Source organism: Condylura cristata, unplaced genomic scaffold (assembly GCF_000260355.1).
Source record: "Condylura cristata isolate star-nosed mole 26May11 unplaced genomic scaffold, ConCri1.0 scaffold00004, whole genome shotgun sequence".
NCBI classification, from domain to species: domain Eukaryota; kingdom Metazoa; phylum Chordata; class Mammalia; order Eulipotyphla; family Talpidae; genus Condylura; species Condylura cristata.
The window spans coordinates 8042750-8067117 of NW_004567105.1; the positions used below are offsets into that span (position 1 = coordinate 8042750).

A 24368-nucleotide genomic window follows, 5' to 3' on the forward strand; every position below is an offset into this window, starting at 1 on the left:
GGGCCCTCCCTTGTGGCGCAGTTGGTTAAAGCACTGCACTATGAAACTTATGCCACTTACGCAAGAGTTTGATCCCTGCCAGCCCCGGAGGAGATCCATTTGGGGTGGCAGACCTCTCCTGGCCCGCCCCCTGCTCCCCTCAGCAGTGTACTTTGTCGATCTGTCTGTTCTGCTCCCCCGCTCTGTCTCTGGTGAATCCTCTCACCTTCCACATCTCTGGCCTGTACCCCAGTTCTGTATGAATAAATAAATAAATCTTTAAAAAAAAAACCTCACAGAACTGTTAGCACTAAAGATGGAAGAAAAAAAAAAAGTTGGCCTATTCTGATCAATATTAAAAATGCTTACCATGTAATTGACACTATGCCAAGCAGTTTAGATGCCTTGAATTATTCAATTCTTACAGCACAGCACTAAGTATTGCCGTCCCATTGTATAGGTGGGCACACGGATGCTGAGAGGTTCAGTGACTAGCCCGAGATCACAGCAGGAAGCATTCTCAAAGTCAGAGTTTGAACCCTGTTCTGTCCGATCTCAGATCCTGTCAATACCCATTTTTCTGTTTCTGGTCATGGTGCTATTGTAGAACATTCCTTGAGTACCTCTCAAGTCACCTTCCGTGGTTCCCTGCCCCATGGGTGCGTTCCTTGAGGGCAGGTACAGGACCAGACACTTCACAGGAGCCCCATAAATGACCAGGGGATAATGAAAGAGAGACATATGAATGTTACCCAGAGACAGACAAGAGCAGCCCAAGAGGCGCTGAAGACCTGGTCTCCTGACTTGACCTTAAGCCAGGCCAGTAGGCATCAGGACCAGCATGGAAGGGGCCTCCCACAGTTGGATCAAATAAATGAACGAGCCCAGGTGAGCAGGGGCCAGCCCTCCTGCCATCCTCTTAGAAGCCCGGGGGGCAAATCAGTCATCTCTCCCCAGCTGCACTTCTCCACGATTTAGTACTTCAGGTCCTGGAAGAATTTTCTCACCTTGCTAACTCACAGGAGGCAACGAGAACCAGGTGGTTTATTCGAGCCACAGACTTCCTCAGTATCTTCAGTCCACGCAGCTTCCTGCCCTGCCCCTCGCTTGTCTGCCTGCACTCCTGCAGTGAGGCAACCACGCACAGGGTGGGCAGGGAATGAGTTTTCTGTGGGGGGGGGGGAGGAGGAGCCACTGAAGTCTTGAACAATGTGGCCTGTCTAATTCCGCACGCTGTTCCCCTTCCAGACTGTTCTCTCCCACTGCACTCCATCCTGGTCTAGACAGCCAGCACAGCTCTCAGCCCCTATGTGCCCATGCATGCCCTCCCTTGCACAAACTGTTCCATCTAAGCTGGGCCAACTCCTGCACCTCCTTCAGCTCTTACCTCAGATGTCCCCCTCCTTGCAAGAGCCTCACTTGACCCCACCAAGTCCTAGGCGAGTCTCCCAACCACACTCACACAGCTCTTTCACCCTGCACCAAAACTGCCTATGTTCTCTGCTGTCTCTCCCCAAGCTCTGCAAAGACAGTCTCCGACAGTTGAATCAAATAAAAAGACAGGACCAAGCTCTGCAAAGACAGGACCTGTCTCTTCATTCACTGTTGTATCTGGGACATATCCTTGGCATTGAGTGAATTAATCAACGAATGAAAGGCGAGTGAAACAAGATGGCTTGCAATCAGTAAGGCACACAGGGTTTCAGGGACAGACTCCTGTTAGCTCAAGCTGTCCCACCACTTCACAGAGGCGTCCGATGTCTTGGGGAGGCCCGCTGACTTTCCTAGGGTCATGCAGGTACTGTTGATGTGGGCATTATCAGTCAGGTCAATACTTGCCCCCATGAGAGCAGAGAGAGCAGAAATACCTGCAGCACAAGGGCCATGCCTTCAGGAGGATGTCTGATGCCAAGATGCAACAGAATAGTGTCTGCATCAAAAGGCCCGGGGCCACCTCTTAGCTGTGAGGCCTTGGGCAAGAATTCAAGCACTTTGGGTCTCCCATTTATAAATTCAGACCCCAGGCACTTCCCTCCTTTGGGTGTATATCAAAGTGATACCATTTGCAAAGCATTTAGCACAGTGCCTGGCACTTCAATTCAAATCCACTCATCAGTTCAAATTGGCTGTGGATCCGATGATTGAACAATATTTTCACAATCCTACACTGCACCCATCTTCTCCTCAGCCCCCTTATTCTCTCTTGCCAATCCCACAATTCAAATCCTACCCTTACACTTGTTCCCAATCCTCAGCGTCATGTAATGATGAAAACTCAAGGGAAATAATGTCTCGAAGTGGCTGAAAGCAACCGAGAGGACTCCAAAACAGGCTGTAGATGTCTCAGAATTTTAAACAACCACCTATCTAAAATAGTCCTTGCCACATCTGGGAGAGAAGGAGTCATGCTGATTAGACCAGGTTCAATGCCAGGCCATGCATTTGCAAGGGAAAGTGAGAGCCTATTTGGCAGATTTCACCTTTTGAAAAATATGCCCAAACTGCTCTCCCAGTATTTTGGTGCTTGCAGCTCTACCCAAAGAGAGGCTTTGGGTAAATTTGAGTTTGGAGCCAAAGCTTCCAATTGTATGTCTCCTATTAGGTCCCTGGGTGGCACCTGGCAAATTTACCTCTACGTCTCCAGGGAAGTAGGATAATGAATTAGTAGCATTTTATTGGAGAGAGGCGCATTCCATTAAGTCATGAGCAATGATATTATTCTCCTAGATTGGTTTCATTTTACTTTTAAGTGACCTGTAGACAATGAACAGAAGCCATGGATTGTCTGTTTCCTGATCAATAAAGATTATCCCTTGCTTTGACAGGGAAGAAAACAGTTTGTCTTCCCTAATCACTCGGTGGAAAAATAAACTTGAACTATCCCTCTTGCTTAAAACATCGTATTTACAATTTACAACCTCATAGTCACTTCCAAAAGCCTGCAGCAAACCTCCCCCGAAGTGGGGGACGTGTCTGTGTGTCTACAGCACTGTGTCTACACTTCTGACACGGTCACATCGCCCTTCAAGGCATTTAGCTTGCCCTACAACAGGCACGTGCTCCTTGAAGTCAGGCATTTCTCGTCTTCATCTTTACCTGCCCGTAAGTTGTCAGTTAAAATAAGGCTGCATAGCTAAAAGTGCATATCAGAAAAGCATGCAATGTAGGAACCACTGAAACTAACAAAGGCTCCTTGTTTATGTGACACTCACATTTAATTGGCTTCCTGCCCTTTTTTGCTTAATCTGCCAATCCTATCACCAGGAACACTTTTCATTTAATCCATACAAACTCTGAAAAGTGGGTATGATACCCATTTTATATTTGAAGACACAGAGGCTCAGGGAGATTAAGTGAACTTGCTGAGATGACGCAGCTAGAAGGTGGCCGAGCTGAGTTTGCACCTCTGCCTTTCCATCCAGGGCCTGATGCCAGTGAGGGGCACACATGCCCACCTGTCTGCAAAAGACCAGGAGCCGGGAACCTATTGTGCACCTCGCTCTGAGTCATCACTGCCCCTTTGGAGTTCCAGCCACACTTCCTTATCAGAGAGATTGCTCCCGGAGATGACACCACCCCACTCGCTTTCTCTTGGGAAAGGGCCAGCTTCCTGAAAACAACTGCGGATGAGCCAGGGTCTCCCTCCGTGAAAACATATTTCTGAGTGCCCGGAACAGCAGAGGGAAGGTGTCCCAACAGAACTGGCTTCTCATCACCAAGAAGCCATCACCTCCGAGCACAAGGCGGCTTAGAAAGGGCAAAGAGTGCTGAATGGGGTCCCGGCCTCTTGCAGGCTGCCTGCTGCATGGCCTCAGGAAGCCAACAGTACCACAAGGTGGGTTTCTGGAAAGAACCACAGGGAGAAGTGGATGAGAAAGGCCAAAAAGCAGTTCACTCAAGCCCTGGCTTTCCCTGTGCTTGCTGCTCTGTGCCCAACGTCACCCCCTTCTGCTTAAGCATCACCTCCCTAGAGAGGCCTCCCAGCTGCCCTGTCTAAAGCAGCGTCCATAGCAGCCTCTACCTCACTGATGGGCACTGAAATGACATCATATATTGAAATGGGAACTAGTTTATTGCTGGTCTCCATCATCTAAACTCCATGAATGGGCCCTTTTTTATGAACCAGTTTTGCTTTCATCACTACCACATTCTCAGCCCCCAGAACACTGCCTGCCACATAGTCAGTGCTTGGGACATATTTATTGAGTGTAAGACTGAAGGGAGGTTTCTGTCACCAGCCTCCCTGCCACTTGCTTCCCCTCCAAAATACTCAGGCACACACATATGGATACAGGCATAAACGTATGTGGAGAAGTGTGTATATATATATTGATAGACATGTAGATACTCACATCTATGTATTATGAAACATAAAACCAAGTGAGATGCTAAACAAGGGCTGAAGGGTGGGGCAGTTTCTGGGTAAGCCCTTCATGAGGACCTCACCACCACACCCTCACACAGACTCTTTCCTCTCCTCAACTGTACTAACTGGAGTCCTTCAAAACCCAGCCCAGCTGTCTCTATCTCCCAGAAGCGTCCTCTGACCTCCTCCCCACCTCACCAGCTGCTGAGAGACTATTACTCCTTCTCTGGGCTTCTCTTTCAACTTGCTGGTGTTTCCACTGTTGTGGTTATTACCCTACATTATAATTTACTAAATTGCAATCTCGACGCTTTTTGTGGCAGGTGGTTTTTTCCCAAAGGTGGCTGAATGGCTTCCAGTGGTGCATGCTCTTTCACAGTGTGATCGAGCCACTTCTGCATCACAAGTTGCAATTCTTCCTCTGCCCCTGAAAGTGAGTTCCGCTTGCCGGCAAGGGTTGCTCTGGGCAATGGCCAAAGAAGTGCTGTGCCGGATTGTAACCAATCACTGGCTACCTGGAAGCTTCTCCTTTCTGCTTCCTGAAAGCTGTCACCATGGAGGAAGGACAACTGCCCCAAGGCCCAGGCCCTGGAAGAGGAAATGCTCTGCAGAGAGATGAGCGGAAATGTTCCAAGAAGCCTAAGGTGGAGTAAGGAGGCCATCTAGTAAGAGCATCCTCCCACCTGGCCGGTGCCCCTAGCCAACCCCACGGAGCATGACAGATGAACTGCTCGGCTGAGCCCTTCCCGATCCCAGATGTGAAAAATACAAGCAGTTTTACATGGGTGACGGTTTGTCACCCATGGGGCAGGGAACCACGGAAGGTGACTTGAGAGGTACTCAAGAAATGTTCTACAATAGCACCATGACCAGAAACAGAAAAATGGGTATTGACAGGATCTGAGATCGGACAGAAGAACAGGGTTCAAACTCTGACTTTGAGAATGCTTCCTGCTGTGATCTCGGGCTAGTCACTGAACCTCTCAGCATCCGTGTGTCCACCTATACAGTGGGACGGCAATACTTAGTGCTGTGCTGTAAGAATTGAATGATTCAATAGTTCATAGACCATCCTTAAGGCAGGAGTTTATCTTATTTCACTTTACTTCGCCTAGCTTAACACAGTGTGAGGCTCACAGCAAGCTTAGTAAAACTGGGCTGAACGGAACTGGCTCTGATTGAATTAAATTTTCCCCAAGTTAAGAGAACTACTTCAGTAAATCAAGTCAAAATGTCCTCAGCAGTCAGCTGAATTCACATGGAATTCCTTTCCATGTGAAAAAGGAATGGGGAGAGTTTCTATGGGGATTTATAGAACACTATATGCTGTTCTAAACAAAAGACTTTTATAGGGATGGAATGAAACTATGATTAGTTTCAGTAAGCTTAAGGAATATTGCCACTTTATGACAATCACTAAAAAAACAACATTGCATAAGAATACCACATTTTTGTGTCTGGTAGTAGGAAGCCTTGAGAAATGCCTTCATTTCCTGTAGGTCCAGAGTGGAGCTGTGAACCTCTGGCCACAGCTCTTTACTCCCAAGAACTCACACACAGTTTGGCAAGCCAGGACTATCTCTAGTTAAAAACTACATTTGAGTTTTATTGGCGAAAATTTAGGTGCAGTCTCTCCTGAAAGGGCTTCTTGTATTATGATTCCTGTAGCAGAGAGGAGATCTAGTGAAAGGGGGCTTTCACTGACCCATTCCCTGACCGAGATGCCTCTCTCCCCTAGCTCCTCTCAATGGGGGTGCTTCCACAAAGTTCTCTTATTGTAGCTCCCACCCAAGATGGAAAGTCCAGATTTTCCATCTTCCCTGAATCCTAAACTCAGAACTTATCAAACGAGTTCTTTCCTGAGCAGGGCAGCTGGAGTGAGCACAAACCCCAATCTCAGCAGCTCCAGGTGAGAGTCCCTGTTCTGCCCCATGGACAATGGGGCCTCGACAAGTCATGTGACCACATTGGGATTAACAGGCCAAGGAGAGGTCAGACCTCATGGGATTTCTGTGATGACACACGAGATGTGTCTTGCAAAACACTTAAAATGTAGTAAATGCTGAATGAATGGCTGTTGTAGTTGAACAGATGGCAGAGATGAGGGTGAGCTACCTGCTCACCCACCTCTTCCTTCCACCCACTGCTCCCACTTAGTTCCCTCTGTGCTTTGGCTCACCCCCAACACCTGCCCAAAGTCAGCTCAAGTTCAGGAGATGAATGCTCTTCTTTGGCTTCCCTCTTCAAATCCTGTTGATCCAACACAGAACTTCCCTCATCACCCACCACACCTCCCAACCTCCCTCTCCACACTCATCTTTCCCAAATTCAAGTCTCTATCACGCATGCCAATCCTGCCTGTCTTCCCTACTTGGCTGTGGATTCTCCAAGTCAGGAGTGAATGTTTCATCTGCACAGTCGCAGAGACCAGCTCATTGCCTGGCACCAGCAGGGTCTCAGTGGGTGTGTGTGTGATAAGTGGACAGATGAACAACTGAATGAATGGACACCACCGCTGAGGACGGAGCCACAGCACTGATCCATCAACATCAGCCTGAAACGCCATCTTTTTCCTATAACTTCATTAAACCTCCTCCTTCTGCCATTCTGGATCTCAGCTCCATTTCCTGGAGTTTCTGAGTGTGGCACTGTTCAGCCTCCAGCTGTCTGCACCCTCTTTAAGAGGAAGCCTCACTTTAGCCTGACAACCCCGTGCCTCGGGGAAAGGGGTAGGGAGGTACCCTACAAGGCTCAGGCAGAGCCAGTGAGCACCAGGAAATGCTGATGGGATGTCTGGGGCAGGAGAGCTCTTCTGTGTTGCTGATAAAATCTGAAGTCAGGTCTGATGCAGTGACAGCCATCTGGCTAACACATGGGGAGCTGGGCTGAAGGTAACCCACACAGGGAGGAAGGCACAGCTGAAAGGTGCAAAGGGCAGCCATGGCCTGAGGACATGGTGGAGTCCTTAAATCAAACAGCCCCTGAAGCCTTGTCACTTCTCATTTAAACACATCAATATTTCCCCTCATGCATAGTGGCCTTGGGTTGGATATTTTACCACCTGGAACCAAGGTCTTTTTATCAAAGGACAAAATCAAATCTCCCTCCAATTCTCTCTACCTAGCAAATCCCACAAACTACCAGAGAAAGGAGCACTAAGCTGCTTTTCCCAGAGACACGTTTTCAGGCCACCAAAGTGCCAACTTAATTATAAAGTAACTTATAAAGTAAGCTCCCTCCACACTAGAGTTTGCCTGTCTTTTCAAGCCTGAGACATCATTCACCACAGGCAAGACACTTTGCACTCATTTCTAAACACTAAACAGCCTGCAAACAGAGAACAGTGTGGGGTAGAGAGGACTCTCCTTCCAGGCAGAGAGAAGCTCATGAATAATGGCAAAACGAAGTTGGCCCCCACAGAAGGCGAAGCCAGTGATCTGGGATGAATAGCGGGCAGGCAGGTCCTTGTTTCCATTGGAAATAAACAAGGTGGGACCATAAAACTGTGAGGTTGAATGCTTTCTAGTCAGCAGCTAATTTCTTTTAGAGTCCCTTTACCCATCAGCATGATTTTAAAAGCAAATCAATCATTTTTAAAAATCAATTTACTCTTAGTGATCAGGTTGCTAAATTAAAACCCAGAGAAATATTAAATTCAATCTATTTTGTAGCTCAGTGTTGCATGGAATCCAGACTGCTCATTATCAAGTACAGGGGACAATGAATTTAATGTAGAGGGCCTGACCTGGCTCCACCTTTTAGAAAATCTTGAAAGTGATCCAGAACATCAGGATGGTTTCAGAGCTGAAGGATGAGCTGGCCATAGGGATATCAGTCATCACCTATTTATGAAACCAACTATAAATCAGTGACTGCAGGAAGTTGGGGTAAATCAGTTGTCTGAAGATGAGGTCATGGAGAAACTGGACCTCTAAAGTACTGAGTACTGGGACTCAACTACACACCATGGATTGGAAATATCCATTGCCTTCTTTGACAGGTACCCACTTAGCCTGAAACACAATCAGTGCCATTAGCATGTGGCCAGGCTCTGCTGGCTGCTAACCTAATCCCTTCCTGCCTTATTGAAAGAACTCCAGTGGGCAGTGGTGGTGGGAACAATAGGTCCAGCTAAAGAACTAAATTTTTTAATCTCTTGAAAAGCAGTAGTGACTGGGGGCTACGTGTTGGTCAAAGAGACTCAAGGAAGATTACAGGGAAGGACATAAGTGCCACTCATTTAGAAAAAGGGCTGACTGCACCAGCTGGCGCCATTTCCTCCATCCTTTGTCATTCTTCATTCTTCTTAAAATGGAGACGCAATGGCTGGAGCTACAGAAGCCATCCTAGGACCATGAGGTACCTTGAGAACGTAAACCATGTGCTAAGGATGGCAGAGCAGAAAGATAAAGGAGCTGAAGGTGTTGCAGAACCACCTGCCTAATTTGGACTGCCTACCTGCCTTGGAGCAAGATGAGAGAAAACCAACTCCTTGCTTTGTTTAAGCCACTGTTAGCCTGAAGTGGCACTCCTTGCCAAATACAATGGGACATGTGACTGGCCAATTAAAATCAAGTGTTCTTATTGGTCAAGGATAGCACTTTTACCTCTGACCACCTTTAGCCTTCAGAACATTCTAATTGAATCCATGGGTCTGTGGTCCAACTCAGGGAGAACTGCTCAAGCTTCCTGAATACAAAGAGGGACAAAGGAACAGAAAGAGCCAGACTCTGCCCTCAAAGAGCTTAGGGCATAGTGGGAGAAGCAGGTCATAGTCCCAAGAAAAGGGTCTTAGCAACATAAGGACCTGTATTATCTATTCGCAAGTTGACTACCGACAACCACTCAGCGATGTGAGGCTTCATAGAGAACAGCTACTTGTTGCAGGGAACTCCAGGGCTTGACTTGGAGAAGGGCAGGCTTGTAATCAGGAGTCAAAGCGTTCAGGGTGGGGAGTAACCTGGGGGCTACAGAGTTTCTGCTGAGGCATGTTAAGGGGGTACCAGGATAAGACTCTGGGGTCAAGTAATAATAGCAAAGCAAAGATGATCTGGGATGTCAGGAGGGATGAACTGGAACCAGAGAGGATGGAAAAACAAGGAGGTTGCAGTAAGAAATTGACCATGTCCGTAGAAGCCTGGGACATGCATTGGAAGGGGTGCAGTACTCTGCACTGTGTAGCTGATGGGTGACTAACTAGGGAGGGCAGCACCACTAGCATGGTCCCTCCAGCTGAGGGCCACACACCTCCCCTCTTCTCTTCCCTCTCCTGCTATCCCAATCCCTAAGTCCCTAAAATAAATTTAAAAAGAATCTAGATGGCATCCTTATGCAAAGAGAGACACCAGCCCAGATCCACAGAAATGTGGGTTGGAAAGCAGAGTGCCTAAGCTTTCATCCAGAAGTCACAGAATTCTAGAAAAGCAAGGGTTCCTGGAAGGCTGCTCAGGGATAAACTCACCCACTGGTTTTCAAACTGGGTTCCCTATGGTAGTAGGGTGCACTAGCCATACAGAGAATGCTGATTGGCCCCAACCACTTTGCTTTTTCATGTTTCATCTACCGAGGTTCCTAGAAAGACTGTATTCAAAACCAAAAGGTCACTGCCCATCTAAACACCACCAACAACCAGCTCATCTGACAGAGAAAGAGACTGAGGTCCACGGTACCCGCACGCTCTTTCTTGTAGTTCTTGGTGGATGCTAACATCCCCCAAGCAGCCACACAAGTTTGGGGTCTCACTGCTCGTGTTCACAGCTGGATCCCCAGCTCAGGCACCAGGCAGGGGCCCAGAAGCACCTACTAAATGGAATTATGCATAAAAGGGGATTGAGGCTCAGCACAAGTGACTCAACCCTGGGTCATGCCAGTGGCTAGGCGTGGCCCAGTTATTACAGAGGATTCAGTTGGGGCATGTGGTCACGGACGGTCCTTGGCACCTCTGCTCACACTGGTCCAGCGACCTACCTGAGGCAGGTTCAAGTGTGTGCCCCAGCCCTGTCCACGGTCGGCTGTCTCCAGCCTCCACCCAGAGCACCTCAGCCCATGTCTGAGCAACGGTGTGAGCACCTCAAGGCGCCCTCCATCATAAGCCACGGTGTGCCTCCAGCACCCGCCCTGGTGAAAACTGGCCCCAGAGCTGCCTTCCTGCTTCTTGTCACCAAATTCCTGATTTTTTTTTTTTTTAAACATCTGGCAAATCTTTGAAAGCGCACTGGGAAAGTACAGATTGCAAAGTAACTGGGCTAAAAAGGGCCCCAAGCCTTTGGTGAAGCTCCCAGGAGGGGCTTTCCTGCCCTGGGTTCTTTGTTGCCTTCTCTACCCTGGGAAGGTTGGTCACTCAGTGACTCCAGGGCTGAATCAATGCTTGAGGGAGCTGTCAGAAAAGGGAGCTGTTTGAACAAGGAGCCTCCTCAGGCCCCAACTGCAGCTTTATTCCACATCTCTGAGCCCCAATGTCCAAAGAACCAACTTGCTTTCCAGATTCCTGGACAGGTGGGGGTGGGGCAGGACAGGGCTCACCACTGGCTTTGCACACTTATTACTGCAACCACCATGTGCATACAGTGGGCGTGGGCATGGGTGGGGTGCCTTCCTCGGGCAGTAAACGTTCAGAGTGACCTTCCTGAGGCCAATTTCAGCGTCACTTCTGGATGTCCCAAGCATAGAACCATTTTTGTTTGCACCAGGCAACTCAGTTCTAGGGCCTCCTTTTGGGTCTTCTTGAGCCTATAAAAATATCCAAAGCCTTACAAGTGAAAATTATCAGCTCTGAAACATGAAAAGAACTCTGTAAGGCCATAATTAATAACTGTGTAATTAAGTGGCTCTAAAACCCAGAACATGAAGTCAGCATCATGGATTAACTTTAACATTCCTTATGATTTCATTGTATTTGAAGGGAGAGTGCCTACCTATGTTTTCCTTGTTTTGTATGAATTTTTGAGGGTACTTGACGATGACAGAGAAATGAGAATCCACTGCAAAATAGAGAAGATATATATGCAGCAAAATAATCTAAAAGCAAAATTGTTTTTTCTAGCTATAATACAAATGTCTCCCATCCAAGTACTAACCAGGCCTAGACCCTGCTTAGCTTCCGAGATCAGACAAGATCGGGCATGTTTAGAATAGTATGACCATGGACCATAACATAAATGTAATGAGGTATGTTGAATGTTAGTTGGAGAGGTACCTCCCAAGATGGAGAGTAATGTTAAGAGTTTAAAAATTGTCACAACTACTTATGACAACCTACAAAATTTCGCTATCGGAACTCAATCTAGCAGCTTTGGCAAATGTCCGAATTGTGACAACTGTGTTACGCTGGCAAAAAAGGCACACACGTATCATGCACACACACACAGCCACGCGCACTAGACAATCACACACACGTGCGATCACAAGCACACACAGGTGAGGGTGTATGTGCACACGCACACGTGTGTACCCGCACAAACATACAGACGCACAATATGCATGTGTGCACACATGTGTGTGCCATCATAGGAACATGCGTACGGGTAATTCACATGTGTAGGTGCACGGGCACACCAGCTGCCTATTCTCCACTACTGCGGCACCAGCTGCCTATTCTCCACTACTGCGGCAGCAGCAGGCACTTCCTCTCACTTCATCTAAATGAAAACAAACTGAAGCCTTTCTTGATACATGATGTGCAATCAATAACCTCCTACATTTCCTTTCATAGAAAACTCATTTTATTTTAAGGAAAACATGAAGAGTGATTAACATCCATAACAGAGACCGGGGGAATGGAATACATAAGGATCCTGGTTGTGGCAATCTTTGCGACAGAACCCTTGGCAGAATGAAAACAACGAAGGTCGGAGGCCTTGCTAGAAGCAGGCCTCTGATGGGCTCGCCCATCTTCTTAAGCCCTGGGTGCAACACAGGCAACCTCTTATGTGGAAGCAGAGTGAAAATTACAGCCGAGCTATGAGACACTGGGCTTTGTGCCTTATTTTGCTGTTTTCCTGCAGAAAGAGCTTGCTCAGGCTAGGTCACTGATGTCTCCAGAAAGTTCTGCAGGGAGTAAGGTTTGGGGATGAGGCTGGAGTAGCCTGTGCTGGAGGCCTTCTCTTTCTGAGCCAGTGGGAAGTTGGTTCAGAGGCCATCATCATTGCTCTACAGAGCCCAGCAGAAGTTACCTGATCCATAATGCCCTTTCTCCAGGAAGTGCATGCACTTTCTGACCTTCACACAGCAGCATCTGAAGCTCCAATTGAAATGCTCTGTGTTCTCAGTATGGGTGGGTGCCATAAATAGCTCCTCTCTCCCAAGGCTGAAGATGTAGGGGCCAAGGTGTAGGGGCCAAGATCAGGCTCAAGGCTCCAATAGGACCTGAGAGTCTGTAGGAGAATAAGTCCACATGTCCAAATGCTGAGGAGCCTACAGGGCTGGGGTCATAACCTCACCTCATTAGTCTCCAGTGGGGAACCCTGTGTCCCTTCCCCCCACCTTTGGGGTATTCCAGGTTCTCAGAACCTTTGCTTTTGGGGAGCTCACAGGAGCCGTGGACCAGTAGTCAAAAGCTAGGTGTTGCACTTAAGAGGGGACCTTGGTCAGAGATATCATTTCTCCCAACCTCAGTTTCTTCTTGTGCAAAAATACTAGTGCTTACCCACCCTACCACACAGGGCTGCTATGAATAGGAAGAGAAATAATTGATGGGACTCTGTAAACTGCACAAGCCTAAGAATTTATAAAAATAAGGCATGGGGGGGGTGTCAAAATGTCCATCAGTGCAGCTGGAAGAGCAGTAAGCAGCTGTCTCCAGTGGCCTCTTGCTTCATGTCTGCTCAATCGGCAGAAGAGCTTGTTCTCTGGCCGGGGGCAGAAGAGGCAGACCTGAGTTAGTCAATAGGAAGAGTAGGTTAAACCAACTTAGATGAAGTATTTATATCAATTAGTGTGTCATGTTCTAGGGGTAAATGGTTGTGATCTTTCCAATCACAATGCACGACTTGGCAGTAATGTGTGCTGTTCCTGTTACGGAGACGCCTGGCACTTAGGAGATGTTGAGCTGCTTTCCAAATGAAGGAGTAGAAAAGATGGAGAGAGCAACAGAACACAAATACCAAGCGGAGGGAGGGGAGCTGAGACAAGCCAAGCAGCTGCCTATCCTTGCAAGCGTACATCTGAGGAAAGCCATTGACAGTTCCCAGAATGGCTGGGTTGGTTTTTGTTTTGTTTTGTTTTGTTTTGACCCCCATGAACTGACCACAGGCTGCTTCAGCAAGATCTAGACATAGTCTTGATGTTATCAGAACATTTAAGGAACGTTCATTTAAGAATTGTCACATGCAACAGATGGCCAACGTGGTGAACAGAAGAGTTTACTGAAGAGGGGCCATGGTGGCTGGGGAGGGATCCCGCTCCCATCTCCCACCCCCGCTGGGTGGCCTTGAGTGAATTCCTTTACTTCTCTGAGTCAGTTTCCTGGGCTATGGATGGGGGAGGAGGACGAAATGAGAACCTTTGGTCAAGTGCTCAACACATGGCAGCAGACCTTGATCAAGAAGACCTGTTGTCTATCCTCCTTCCGGGGCAACCTGCATGGCAGAGATGCCAGCCTGAGGGTTTAGCTGAAGTCCAGGCCCTGCCATAAAGTGAGGCGTTTTCACACTCACTTAGTCGCTGGCAGTGGTGAGACCCCATGCAAGTCTCTGTATTTCCCCCTACTTCTCAGGTGTCTGGTTTGCAAAATCTACCTGAGGCTCAGACTGCAGGCAGCGGGGCTGAACTGGGAGAATTGCCAAGGCTTCTTGTAGCCAAAGATCCAAGAGTATGCAGACACAGCTTTTAACTTTGAATTAGAGTGAGGTGCCTTCTCACAGGAAGAAACTGGGAATAAAAGAATAATGCACCACCATTTCTTTTCTGTTCTTCAAAGAGATGCAAGCTTTGAAAAGGAGAGCATTTCAGAGATGAAAACTTGGAAATAGAGGAAGACTCCCTGTGCTTTGTTAATGGCTTGTGCCCAGTTCTTGGGTTGCCTGTTAGTGAAGGGGTATCAATCACTATGTGCAGCCACTGTTATAAGTGTTGGGGGAACAGTGGTGAATTAAACAGACAGACATCCTGCTGGCATGGAGCTTCTATCTACGGCTTCATTCAGTCATTGAACAATGAAGCAGTGTAAGTCATTCAGTCATTGGATAGGTGCCAATCATGTGCAAGAGGTGGTAGTAAAGACACTAAGATGAATAAGAATTAGGTAAACAGGTGAGTGGACTGTTCAGTATAACCTGGTGAGTGTCATCCCAGAATGCAGACATTTGGGAGAAACCCAAGGGTAACAGCTGACATGCACAGGACATAACAGCCCCAAACCAAATGCTTAGAAATGTCATGGCCTTTTGTTTTATCCCCAAATCACGCCTAGGAGGTGGGGAGGAAACTGAAGCTGAGAGAGAATTTGCCCAAAGTGGGACTGCCAGTAAGGAATGGCGCCGGGGTGGGAACCAGGATGTTGGGCTGCAGATGTGTATTATCTATATCTATACTTAGATATAAATGAAATTAAAGGTGGGATATAAATGTGGGAAGGTGAATTTTGAACCGTAACCCCTCCACCACCCCCCAAATGTCTGGTGTCCCTTGGCTGGCCATGGCCAGCTCTGGAAGGACAGCTCTCCCATTTTACAGATGGGAAAAGTGGACTTCTATAGATGGGCAGTTTGACCTCACCACCCCCCAGAGTAAAGAGGAGTTGACCTGCGACCCTGTGGACCTTGCCTGAAGTCACAACCATGATGGGTGAGGTTTTTCAACTGGGTCACTATTTATGGATAAACTTCACCACCTCAAGCCTTGAGCTCACTGAGAGCAGGAAACACCTCCAGTTTTGCTGCCGAGAGTGAGCCCCGGCCTCATTGCTCAAAGTCAGCAAAGAAAAGTCCACAGTCTTCATGGAGGCAGAGACCATGTTGTTTAACCTCTCACACAGAGCTATAAAAGAAGCTGTACTGAAGATAATAAAATCCAACAATGCCAACATTTATTAAACAACTTCTACATGTTGGGCACCTCCTAACAACCTTAAGATTTAGGTTTTACTATATTAACATTAAACAAAGAGGAAGCCTGAGACACAGAGAGGCTAGTAACTTGCCCACTATCACATACTAGTAAGTGGTCAAATCTTGCAAGGCTGGTTACTGGCAGACTGTTTAAAGGCTTTCACTCAATAAATGAAGCAGGTTTCAGGAAGCAAATCTTTAAGTGAAGAGGCTGGCACTTCTTAAGCATTTGATGATGATGATGATGATGATGATTGCTAACCGACATTGAGAATTTATGATTCATCCAATATTATTCCAAGGACTTTTATATGATTTAACTCATTTTAAGCTCCCAGGAGCCCTAAGAGGGAGAATTGCCATTATCCTCTTGTAATAGAGGAAGAAAATGAGGATTAGAAATATTCACTAGATTGCCCAAGGTTACCTGGTTTAGAGGTGGTGGAGTCAGAATTTGAATCTTGGTCCATATTACTCCACAGTTTGAAAATAATCCCAGTTCTATGATTCTCAGGGAGGATCAGGACAAATTCTCTACAACACCACAGATGTGTGTTCAGTTCTAGTGAGAAGGCTATGTTCCCTACCCAGTTATGCAGGGTGTGGACAGAACTGTTCCCTAGAGAATACAAAGCCACCCACTTTTCAAGGTCTCAGCTAAGAAGGCTACTAGGTGATCTTGACATCCAGGGCAATCAGGAAAGGGAAGCGGGTGGGAGCTAAAAACGACTGAGACCACATATCATATATAAAGATACTCCCTGACCATAATGACCACCAGCACTAAGGTAAGCCCCAAACTGCACCCCATAGCCACTCAGGCTACACTGGAGTCCTTCTAGGATCAACTTAGAGGCTCATTTAAATCCGATTCCAATGCTGTGCTGTAGCCATTCAGAACACGGGCTCTGGGGTCCTAATCCCAACACTATCCCTTAGTAGGTGGCATCGGGAACCAGCTACTGAACTTCTCTGAACCTTAGTTTCCTCCCGGTAAAGTGGGGATAAGAAGCACCCACGTCACAAGAATAAAGATTCAATGAAGTGTGTGTGTGTGTGTGTGTGTGTGTGTCTGTGTGTCTGTGTGTATGTGAAAGAGCTAGCAAGTTGCCTGACTCAGCAACTGCTGGGACCCCTGAGCATACCTCTTTTGGATACATGGAGTGCTGGTAGAAGACAGGGCCACAATACCATAATGCCTCCTCTTTGGTATTCATGGTTTGCCCATCCTGAGAACTTCCCACTGATTCCCTGGTCATCCATATAGTGCTCCCCTTTCAGGATAGGATGATAGGAACAGTAACAATAAAGAGAAAGGATAACAGTTGCTAATATGTACTTGACATAAAACTAAGGAGAAAAGAAGATTGGATTTACTACATATTTTTGGTATTTATATTGTCTCCATCTTCACAAACATCCCTTAGGGCAGTCCAGAGCCAGAATGCCTGGGTTTAAATCTGACCCAAACTTGTGCTTGTCACATTCACCTTAGGGAAATATTTAAACTTTCTGTTCCTCAACTTCTGAATCTGTAAAATGGGAATAATAATAATAATAATAATAGGAAGGAAGGAGGTGATGAAGAAAGAGAAAAGTAGTTAAAATTTGATGGCATAAGTGTCAAACTCTCTACCAAAATGTATGGTCCTCGAACCATGTGAAATTGTGGCTGGAAGGAGCTGGCCTGCCAGAGACAGTAATTCTGGTCCCCTTGTATCCAGCTGAGGCCACATGGCTGAGTTCTGGTCATTAGAATATGAAAAGAACTAATATGCATACATGCAGGACTGTCCTATAGAAATAAAAACCCCTTCCCCCAAACCTTCACAGAAAAGTTCCTGGAGATCACATGCTCCATCAACTTCCAATGAACAGAGGGATCTTCTCTCCAGCAGTGTGAACTGGCCTCAACATGAATGAGAAACCAACTTCTGTGTTTAGCCACTAAGATGTTAGGGTTTATCTGCGGCCACAGCATCAGATAACTAATAGACTGATACCAGAAGTGGGGTATGTGTAAATCTGTGACATTGGCGTAGAGGTCAGATGGTGGGTTATAACAGAGACTGAGAAATTGGAGACTATGTTGTGTAGCTATAAAAGTGTTGAACTGTCACCTGTGATCAATTGGAAGGCAGAATGGATGCCTAGTTAGTCTACTAGCTTTAGAAGAAAGATGTTTGGGGGGTGGGAGGAATGGTAATAGAGTTTGCTGATTATTCCTGGCAGATTTTAGCAAGGTATTAGGAAAAGAGAAGAGTCCAGGCATGAAGTAGCTAGCTCGCAAGTAAACTTGGAAAGGAATAGTGGAGAGGAGTGAGAAAGACAACTATTCTTATACCCCAAACAACAGAATAAAAATTTTCCCTCTCTGGCGGCACAACAGGTTAAAGCACAGCACTATGAAGCTAGCCGCAGCTGCTTCAGCACGAGTTTGATCCCCACCAGGTAGGTGACCCACGTGGCAAAGCAGGCCTCTCCTGTCTCTCCCATTGATCCATCAGCAGTGGACTTCATCAACCTGCCCATTCTGCTCCCCACTCTGTCTCTGGGGAATCCTTTTGCCAGCCCTGCTCCTCTGGCCTGTACCCCAGTTCTATATGCACAAATAAATAAAACTAAAAAACTGACTTTTAAATGAATTATCAGGCGAAGGGTACAATCTTCATACCTCAGTCTGATGGCCTCCAGGAGGCTGGAGGCTGTCTGTAAATTGAGAAAGAAAGAGAGGTATGGAGTTAAGAAAGCAAAGAAATCACCCAAGTGTTACACTAAGTATAGGAAATAACTTTGGATACTGGATGCAGGCATACCAGATATCATAAAAGAAAATCCACTAAGCTGTTGAGGAAAATGCATTGGCAAAATCTGAAAGCCTGGATTTTCAAAGTCATTCATTAGTACATTAAAAAAAAATTCTTGAATTCTTTAAAATTCAAGGGCATAAACTAGGTTGCAAAAATGTAGAGATTGCAGGAGGTCATGCTCCTTAAGACCACTTCAGGTAGATGATATATGGGCACAATTGACATTAAGCCCATAATAGCTTTCTCAACACCCTCTACACCCTCTCTCTTTCTCTACCTGTTGGATGGATAAATAGCCAAGAAAGACGCTGATGTTTTCTTTATTGACAACACATGATGCAAGGAAGACTCTGTCATGTGTTGACAATAAAGAAAACAAGATCACTATCAGTCTTGATATCCACAAACCATTTTTCGCCCAATCAGACCTTATACCATGTTAAGCTCCTGAGGTTTGGAGGCTGTCTTTGATAAGAGTTAACATAACTGTCATGATGAGAACAGTTCCTGACATATCATAAACACTATACAAGTGAAGCTACTATTATTACAATGCCCATGTAGTGAGGAGGAAACAGCAAATTATCCATATATCTGACTCCAAAGTCAATTAATATTATATTTGCCTCTCAATAGATGAAAACCGGGCCTATTTTAGAGATGAATTGGGCATCTAGTTCAAGATCACAAATAATAGCAGGCCCAGAACTAGAGACCTACCTCCTATTCAAAAACCCTCAGCATCCCACCCCTCACAAGCCCCCCCGGGTCTTCAGGCTGGTCCCCCATTGATTTATTGTATGTTTCAGGAAACCCCCTATCTGTACATGCCCCAACACTGAACTAACACATTTGCACAGAAAGCCAAATAACCCGCCACTGACCCAAATTCCAAGCTTTAATTTACACAGAGCCAGTTAATTAAAACCATGCTCTGTGAGCACACATACTGTTGTGGTTGGCTCTTGAGATAACTTTTACTGTTCTTCATAAGAAGCTAGGCTTCTTTAATGACATCTTTGCCCAGCGACACTGCACCATGAACAGCAGACCAACTTGGGGACAGGTTTGACTGCTGAGTAAGCGTGTTGTACAGAAGTGAATGTATGGGGCAAGAGACCTAAAAACCAACCTATCCACCAGGCCAGTGTTGGTGAAGAAAGAGCTCATGTTAATTAATGTTTATAACGTGATTGGGGATCCCCAAAATGAAAGAGACTATTCAAAATCCCCAAAGTATTATTATCATCACCAGCAGGAATAATGTTTTGTTTTGTTTTTAAAGAAGCTATTATTAACCAGTGCCTACTATGTGACAGGTATTTTCACATACTTAATCTGACTTAATTCTTTAAATCACCCTATGTGGTAGTTTTGGGTTTTTTATGTTGTTTTGGGGGGTTAAGTGGAGGATAATCCTTACTGTTACAGGTTAAGAAAATTCAGCAAAATTAACTCACTTGCTACACAGTGGCAAAACCATGATTTCAAATTAGATTTTGCCTCTTCCAGTTTTCCTTAAATTCTTTCTATATGTAAAACAAGATTTTACTCAAAGATGCTTATGGCTTTGGGGGGGCAGTAAGTCTTTTTTTATGGAAGTATATTTTACAATCCAGGAAACACACAGATCTGAAATGTATAATGCAATATAAGTGGACCTCTAAACCCACACCCTATCAATAAAGGGACATCTCCATTACCCCTGAAAGTTCTCTGGTGCCCCTTCACTATGGATGCCCTTGAAAAAAAAAAAGAAACAAATGAAATGAGCTACTTTCTTTTGACCAAGACAGTCTTTTTACTACCTTGGCAGTAAGGTTATGCCCCTGATGTCAATCCCTGATGGAGGTACAGTGAATTGAATTATTTGATGGTAAAGGAGAATTTAGTTAAAATTCTAGACCCTGGTGGCTCCATCCACACTAAACACAGAGACTTCTCCAAGGGACACAACTATTGTGTCTAGGTTATGATGAATAAACATTACCATCTTGGTCTCTATCATGTTTCAGAGAACAGACTGTCATACTCCTCCACATATAATCTTATTTAATTAATACTCTCACAGTAATTATCTCCATTTACAGCTAAGAAATACAGGGCTCAGAGAGGTCAGGTAACATATTTAAGAACACACAGCCAGAAAACCAGCTGCCTTGACATTCAAATTCAGGTCTGATTTTAGAGGCCTTTACAGATGGGCAAAGTTTAAAGCCCAATACTTTAATGGGCTGGTTATATTCATTCAGCAGAGTACTTTGTCTACAAAGTGCTAAATGCTGTGCTCAGTGATAGGAAAGAAGATACAAAAATGAGCAAGATACAGACTTACACTGGAGGTTCTCCAGCATCATGGGGAGACCACATAAACCAAGATGAGGAGCAGGATTCCAAGAGGGAGAAGGCCTGTGTGAGGCTGGGCCTTGGGAAAGGAAGGCCTCATCAAGATGCCAGGAAGATGTCTTGAGCCAGTTTACATCGATAAGTGGAAACTGGCCACCTCTGAAGGGGTTAAGGTAAAATGACTGATGCTAATACAATGGCATGGGCATGCTTTAGGAAAATCAATTAAGTCGGATAGTTAAACCCCACAAAAGTGCTATATTCACTGGATTCTGTGACTATTACCCCCACTCTTCAAAAGAGCTGAGAATCAACACCAAAAAAACAGCCCTAAAGGATAAAATTTACCACAAAGTCCATGCCCTAAGCCTATGCAAGTGATTTTCTGGAAAAACCCAAGCCCCTTTTCTTACAGTCAGTGATGCTTTCCTTTCTCAGTGGAGTTCATACCATTCGTGTGATGATTTCTCAGTTTTGCAGCAGCAAATGATAAGGGAGAGCAGGTGCAGAAATGGCAGTAAGAAGGCGCCACCGAGGTAGAATGATTTGAGATTTGTGATGATTCAAGAAAAAAAAAATCAACTTCTTTTAAGATATCATTGTATATACCACAGTATAATATCTTGCTCAACTCAACAGGTATCTCAGACACACCGCTATGTGGCAGGCCTTATCGGAGGCTTGGCAGAAGATGAACATGAAGTCTGGCATCACCCTATTTAACTCACTAGGAAAGAAAGGTGTGGAAATTGGGACAGGAGGAATGTCAGCTACAAGGGTCTCTGCGCAACTGTGTCAAGCAGGAAGGGCAGGCAAGTAATTTGTCACTAAAGAGCAAGACATTTAAGCTCTCCGTGCCTCAGTCTCCAAGACTGCACAACAGGGACAAGAGTAGACCTTTTCAAGGGCAGGTTGAAGAGCGACAAAGCTAACAGAGTAGTATCGGATTCTACTATTATTCGTAGCATCTACCATTAGCTGGAGACTAATGCTAGCTGTTATTACCTCTATAACTCAGTACCTGCTCGGTTCCTAGATATAGCAACTGTTCAATACATATTGATGGACAAATGCATTCACAAGTGAATGAACAACTGATGTGACTGACTTAAAGAGGGGGAAAAATCAATTATGTAAGGCCTGAGCTCCTTAATAAGGCTGGCAGATCAGACAGACTGCCATGCAAATAGTTTTTAAGAAATAGGTTTGATGTTTAATGTATGCTTCAGCTACCTAAGAAATGAATCATTCATTCTCTAGGTCTCCTGCCCAAGTGACCTGCCATTTTAAATGAGCTTAAAGAAAAGAAATGAAGGGATCACAAAGAAATTATAGTATATCTCATACTGAGAACTGGCTCACTGGCCCTACAGCCCAGAAGTTAAGCTCTGTGGTGTGGGAAACGCTGTGATGGCAGTAAGCCCCAACCACTACACACTCACCCTGCCCAAAACCAACTCCGTGGTCTTCTTCCTTAAATTATACTTACGCCAAAGAGGGCAAACACAAAAACTGTCTTTCAAAGACATTAGGGATCATAAGAGCAAAATGAATTTGAAAAAATCTAAGAGGCTACTAACACAAGCAGAGCCACTAGGAGACCTGGGGAGGGTGTTAGAAATCTAGGCCATTTTACAGATGAGGAGACTGAGGCCCAGAAAAGGGGGTGCGCACCCCAAGTCCTAACTTCAAGGGACTGCAAAGCGAGAGGTGAGCAGGCTGCCCAGGTCCCACACTGCAGCCCCCTCCTCTCAGAGGAAACAGTTTCTATTAAGCGATGGGTGGAAGGTAGCACTAACCAGAGTTAGGGTTTGGGAGGTGAGAGCCTAAAGGACGATTGCCTTAGGGAAGGGAAGAACAGGAGAACAGGAGTGGTGGGCGCACATGGTGGAAAGAAAGGCCCTCTGCGGTTTTTTGTGGGGTGGTCTCCAAACAAAGAACAATCCAGTCCAGTGCTCCTGGGAGGCAGGTGAACCCTCCCCCTTCTGAGGAAGGTACGCAAAGATCACTGCCTCCTCCAGATGTTTCCAGCTCGACAGGATTTCCCGTTGGAATGCAGGGTGGGGAACGCAGGGCCACGCAGACACCCTCTCTTTAGGGGCTGCGCCCCCGACTGGTAGCCGAGCCGCAAGGGCTCCGGCAGGGATCCGGTGGAAGTCGCGATCCAGCCGGCACCGCACATGCACGCGCGCGCGCGCGCTCACCCACCCACACCCACCTACCGCACCCTCCCCCCACCACACACTCACTCGCTGGGCTCCTTTCTTCCCCTCCCCCAACTATGATCAAAGCCAGGTGAAGGCACTCAGTGCTAAGGGTGGGTTCCCAGAGGCCTTCTGCTGGAGCGCGCCCGTCCGCTCCTGCCCGCTCCGGCTCACACTCACAGGCACACTCGCAAACGCGCAGATGCGCACACACAGGCTCTCACAAACACGCGCACATTCGTACACACACACTTGGCACCCCCAGGGGCCGGGCCGCGCCCACCGCACCGCTGGTTCAGCCCCCAGGAACGGACAGGCAGCGACATGAATGAAATCTGCCCAGAAAGACTGCATTTCAGCTCCAACCACGCAACCTCTGGCCAAACCGCCGAGTATGAACAAAGTTTTATTTCGTTTTTAGAGTCTCCAGTTACCCTTCTACCATTTCCTGTGGAAAATTGAAGCTTTGAAGTGTCTAGCGTCGGCTTTCGCAGACTGGCAGGACCGCCAGCTCCATCTCTCGAAAACAAGAGCCCCCGGCCCCACCCCCTCGGCCGCCAGAACTGCACGTTCAGACCCACCCGAGCTCCGGCCCCCCAAAACGGGGCGTGCGGGAGGGAGGGCAGAACCCGCTGGCACACACCTCCTAAATTGACGACCCTCGCCAGCACCCCGCCCCGCTCCCATCCAGCCTGGGTCCCTCTCCAGAGCTGCTTCTCAGACCAAATGTCTGCTGCAACGCGCTGCCGCTGGGAACCGAGGGCTGAGGGTGATGCGCGGCCAGAAGGGCGGGCGGGGGCTCCCCCGGCTCCGCGTCCCCCAGCAGTGCGCTCTGGCCCTCAGAAACTGCCCCAGCCAAACTTGGGACCTGTAACAGCCTCACCGTTCCACCCTCTCGCCCCACACACGCCTCTCGCCCCTGCGCTAGGCCGAGCCAACTCTCAACCGCGCAGCCTTTCCGGCCTCTGCTTCACCCGCGCGCCCACAGTGCCCCCGCAGGGTGCTGGAAAGGGGCGGTGGAGGCAGGAGTGCGCCTCCTCCCGAGTTGCAGCGAGCCCAACTTGAGCGCCGGGGAATTTGGCATCTTCAAGGTCAAAACAAACAGGCTCTGACAGAGTATGCACTGGGCGCGAGAGGTTGCAAACCTGCCCCCCAGGGGGTATGGGGTTCTTCCCACCGCCCGCGGTTGGCAGACGCCACACCGCCGCGCACCCGAGCCCTGACGGCGCGCTCCCGACGTGGGAACCTCGATGAGTCGCGTGCAATTCGCGGCTCCCCACGGCAAGCGAGAAGTGACAGGTTTCCCTGCGCCTCCAGCTCGGCCATCGCCCGAGAGTCGCGGGACAGCTGCCGGCGGCCGGAAAGACGCGGGAGGGGGGCGCCGAGCAAACTTGGGCGAGCTGGCTGCGTGGGCCGGGAGGGGGCGGCACCCGCGCGGCCACTTACCGCTGGCGTTCTTCCCGCAGATGAGGTGCTGGTAGGGCTGCAGGAGACCCCAGATCTCCGAGTCGTTGTTGACGGTGTGCTCCAGCGTCTCCACCGTGAACTTGGGGGCTTCGAGGAGCGTGTGGAGGTGGTGATGGTGGTGGTTGGCGGCGGCGGCGGCGCCGGCGACCGG

At 47.4% G+C, this 24368-nt stretch overlaps 1 protein-coding gene across 1 annotated transcript in view; it reads right to left on the reverse strand.

Moving 5' to 3' along the window:
* The window catches only part of BTBD11 (BTB (POZ) domain containing 11), a 233865-nt gene that overhangs the window by 207999 nt on the left and 1498 nt on the right, over positions 1–24368 (reverse strand). Inside the window, exon 2 of the mRNA XM_004676473.2 lies at positions 24197–24364. Within this exon, the coding sequence (XP_004676530.1) occupies positions 24197–24364 (168 nt within the window). The remainder of the gene's footprint in view (positions 1–24196; positions 24365–24368) is intronic.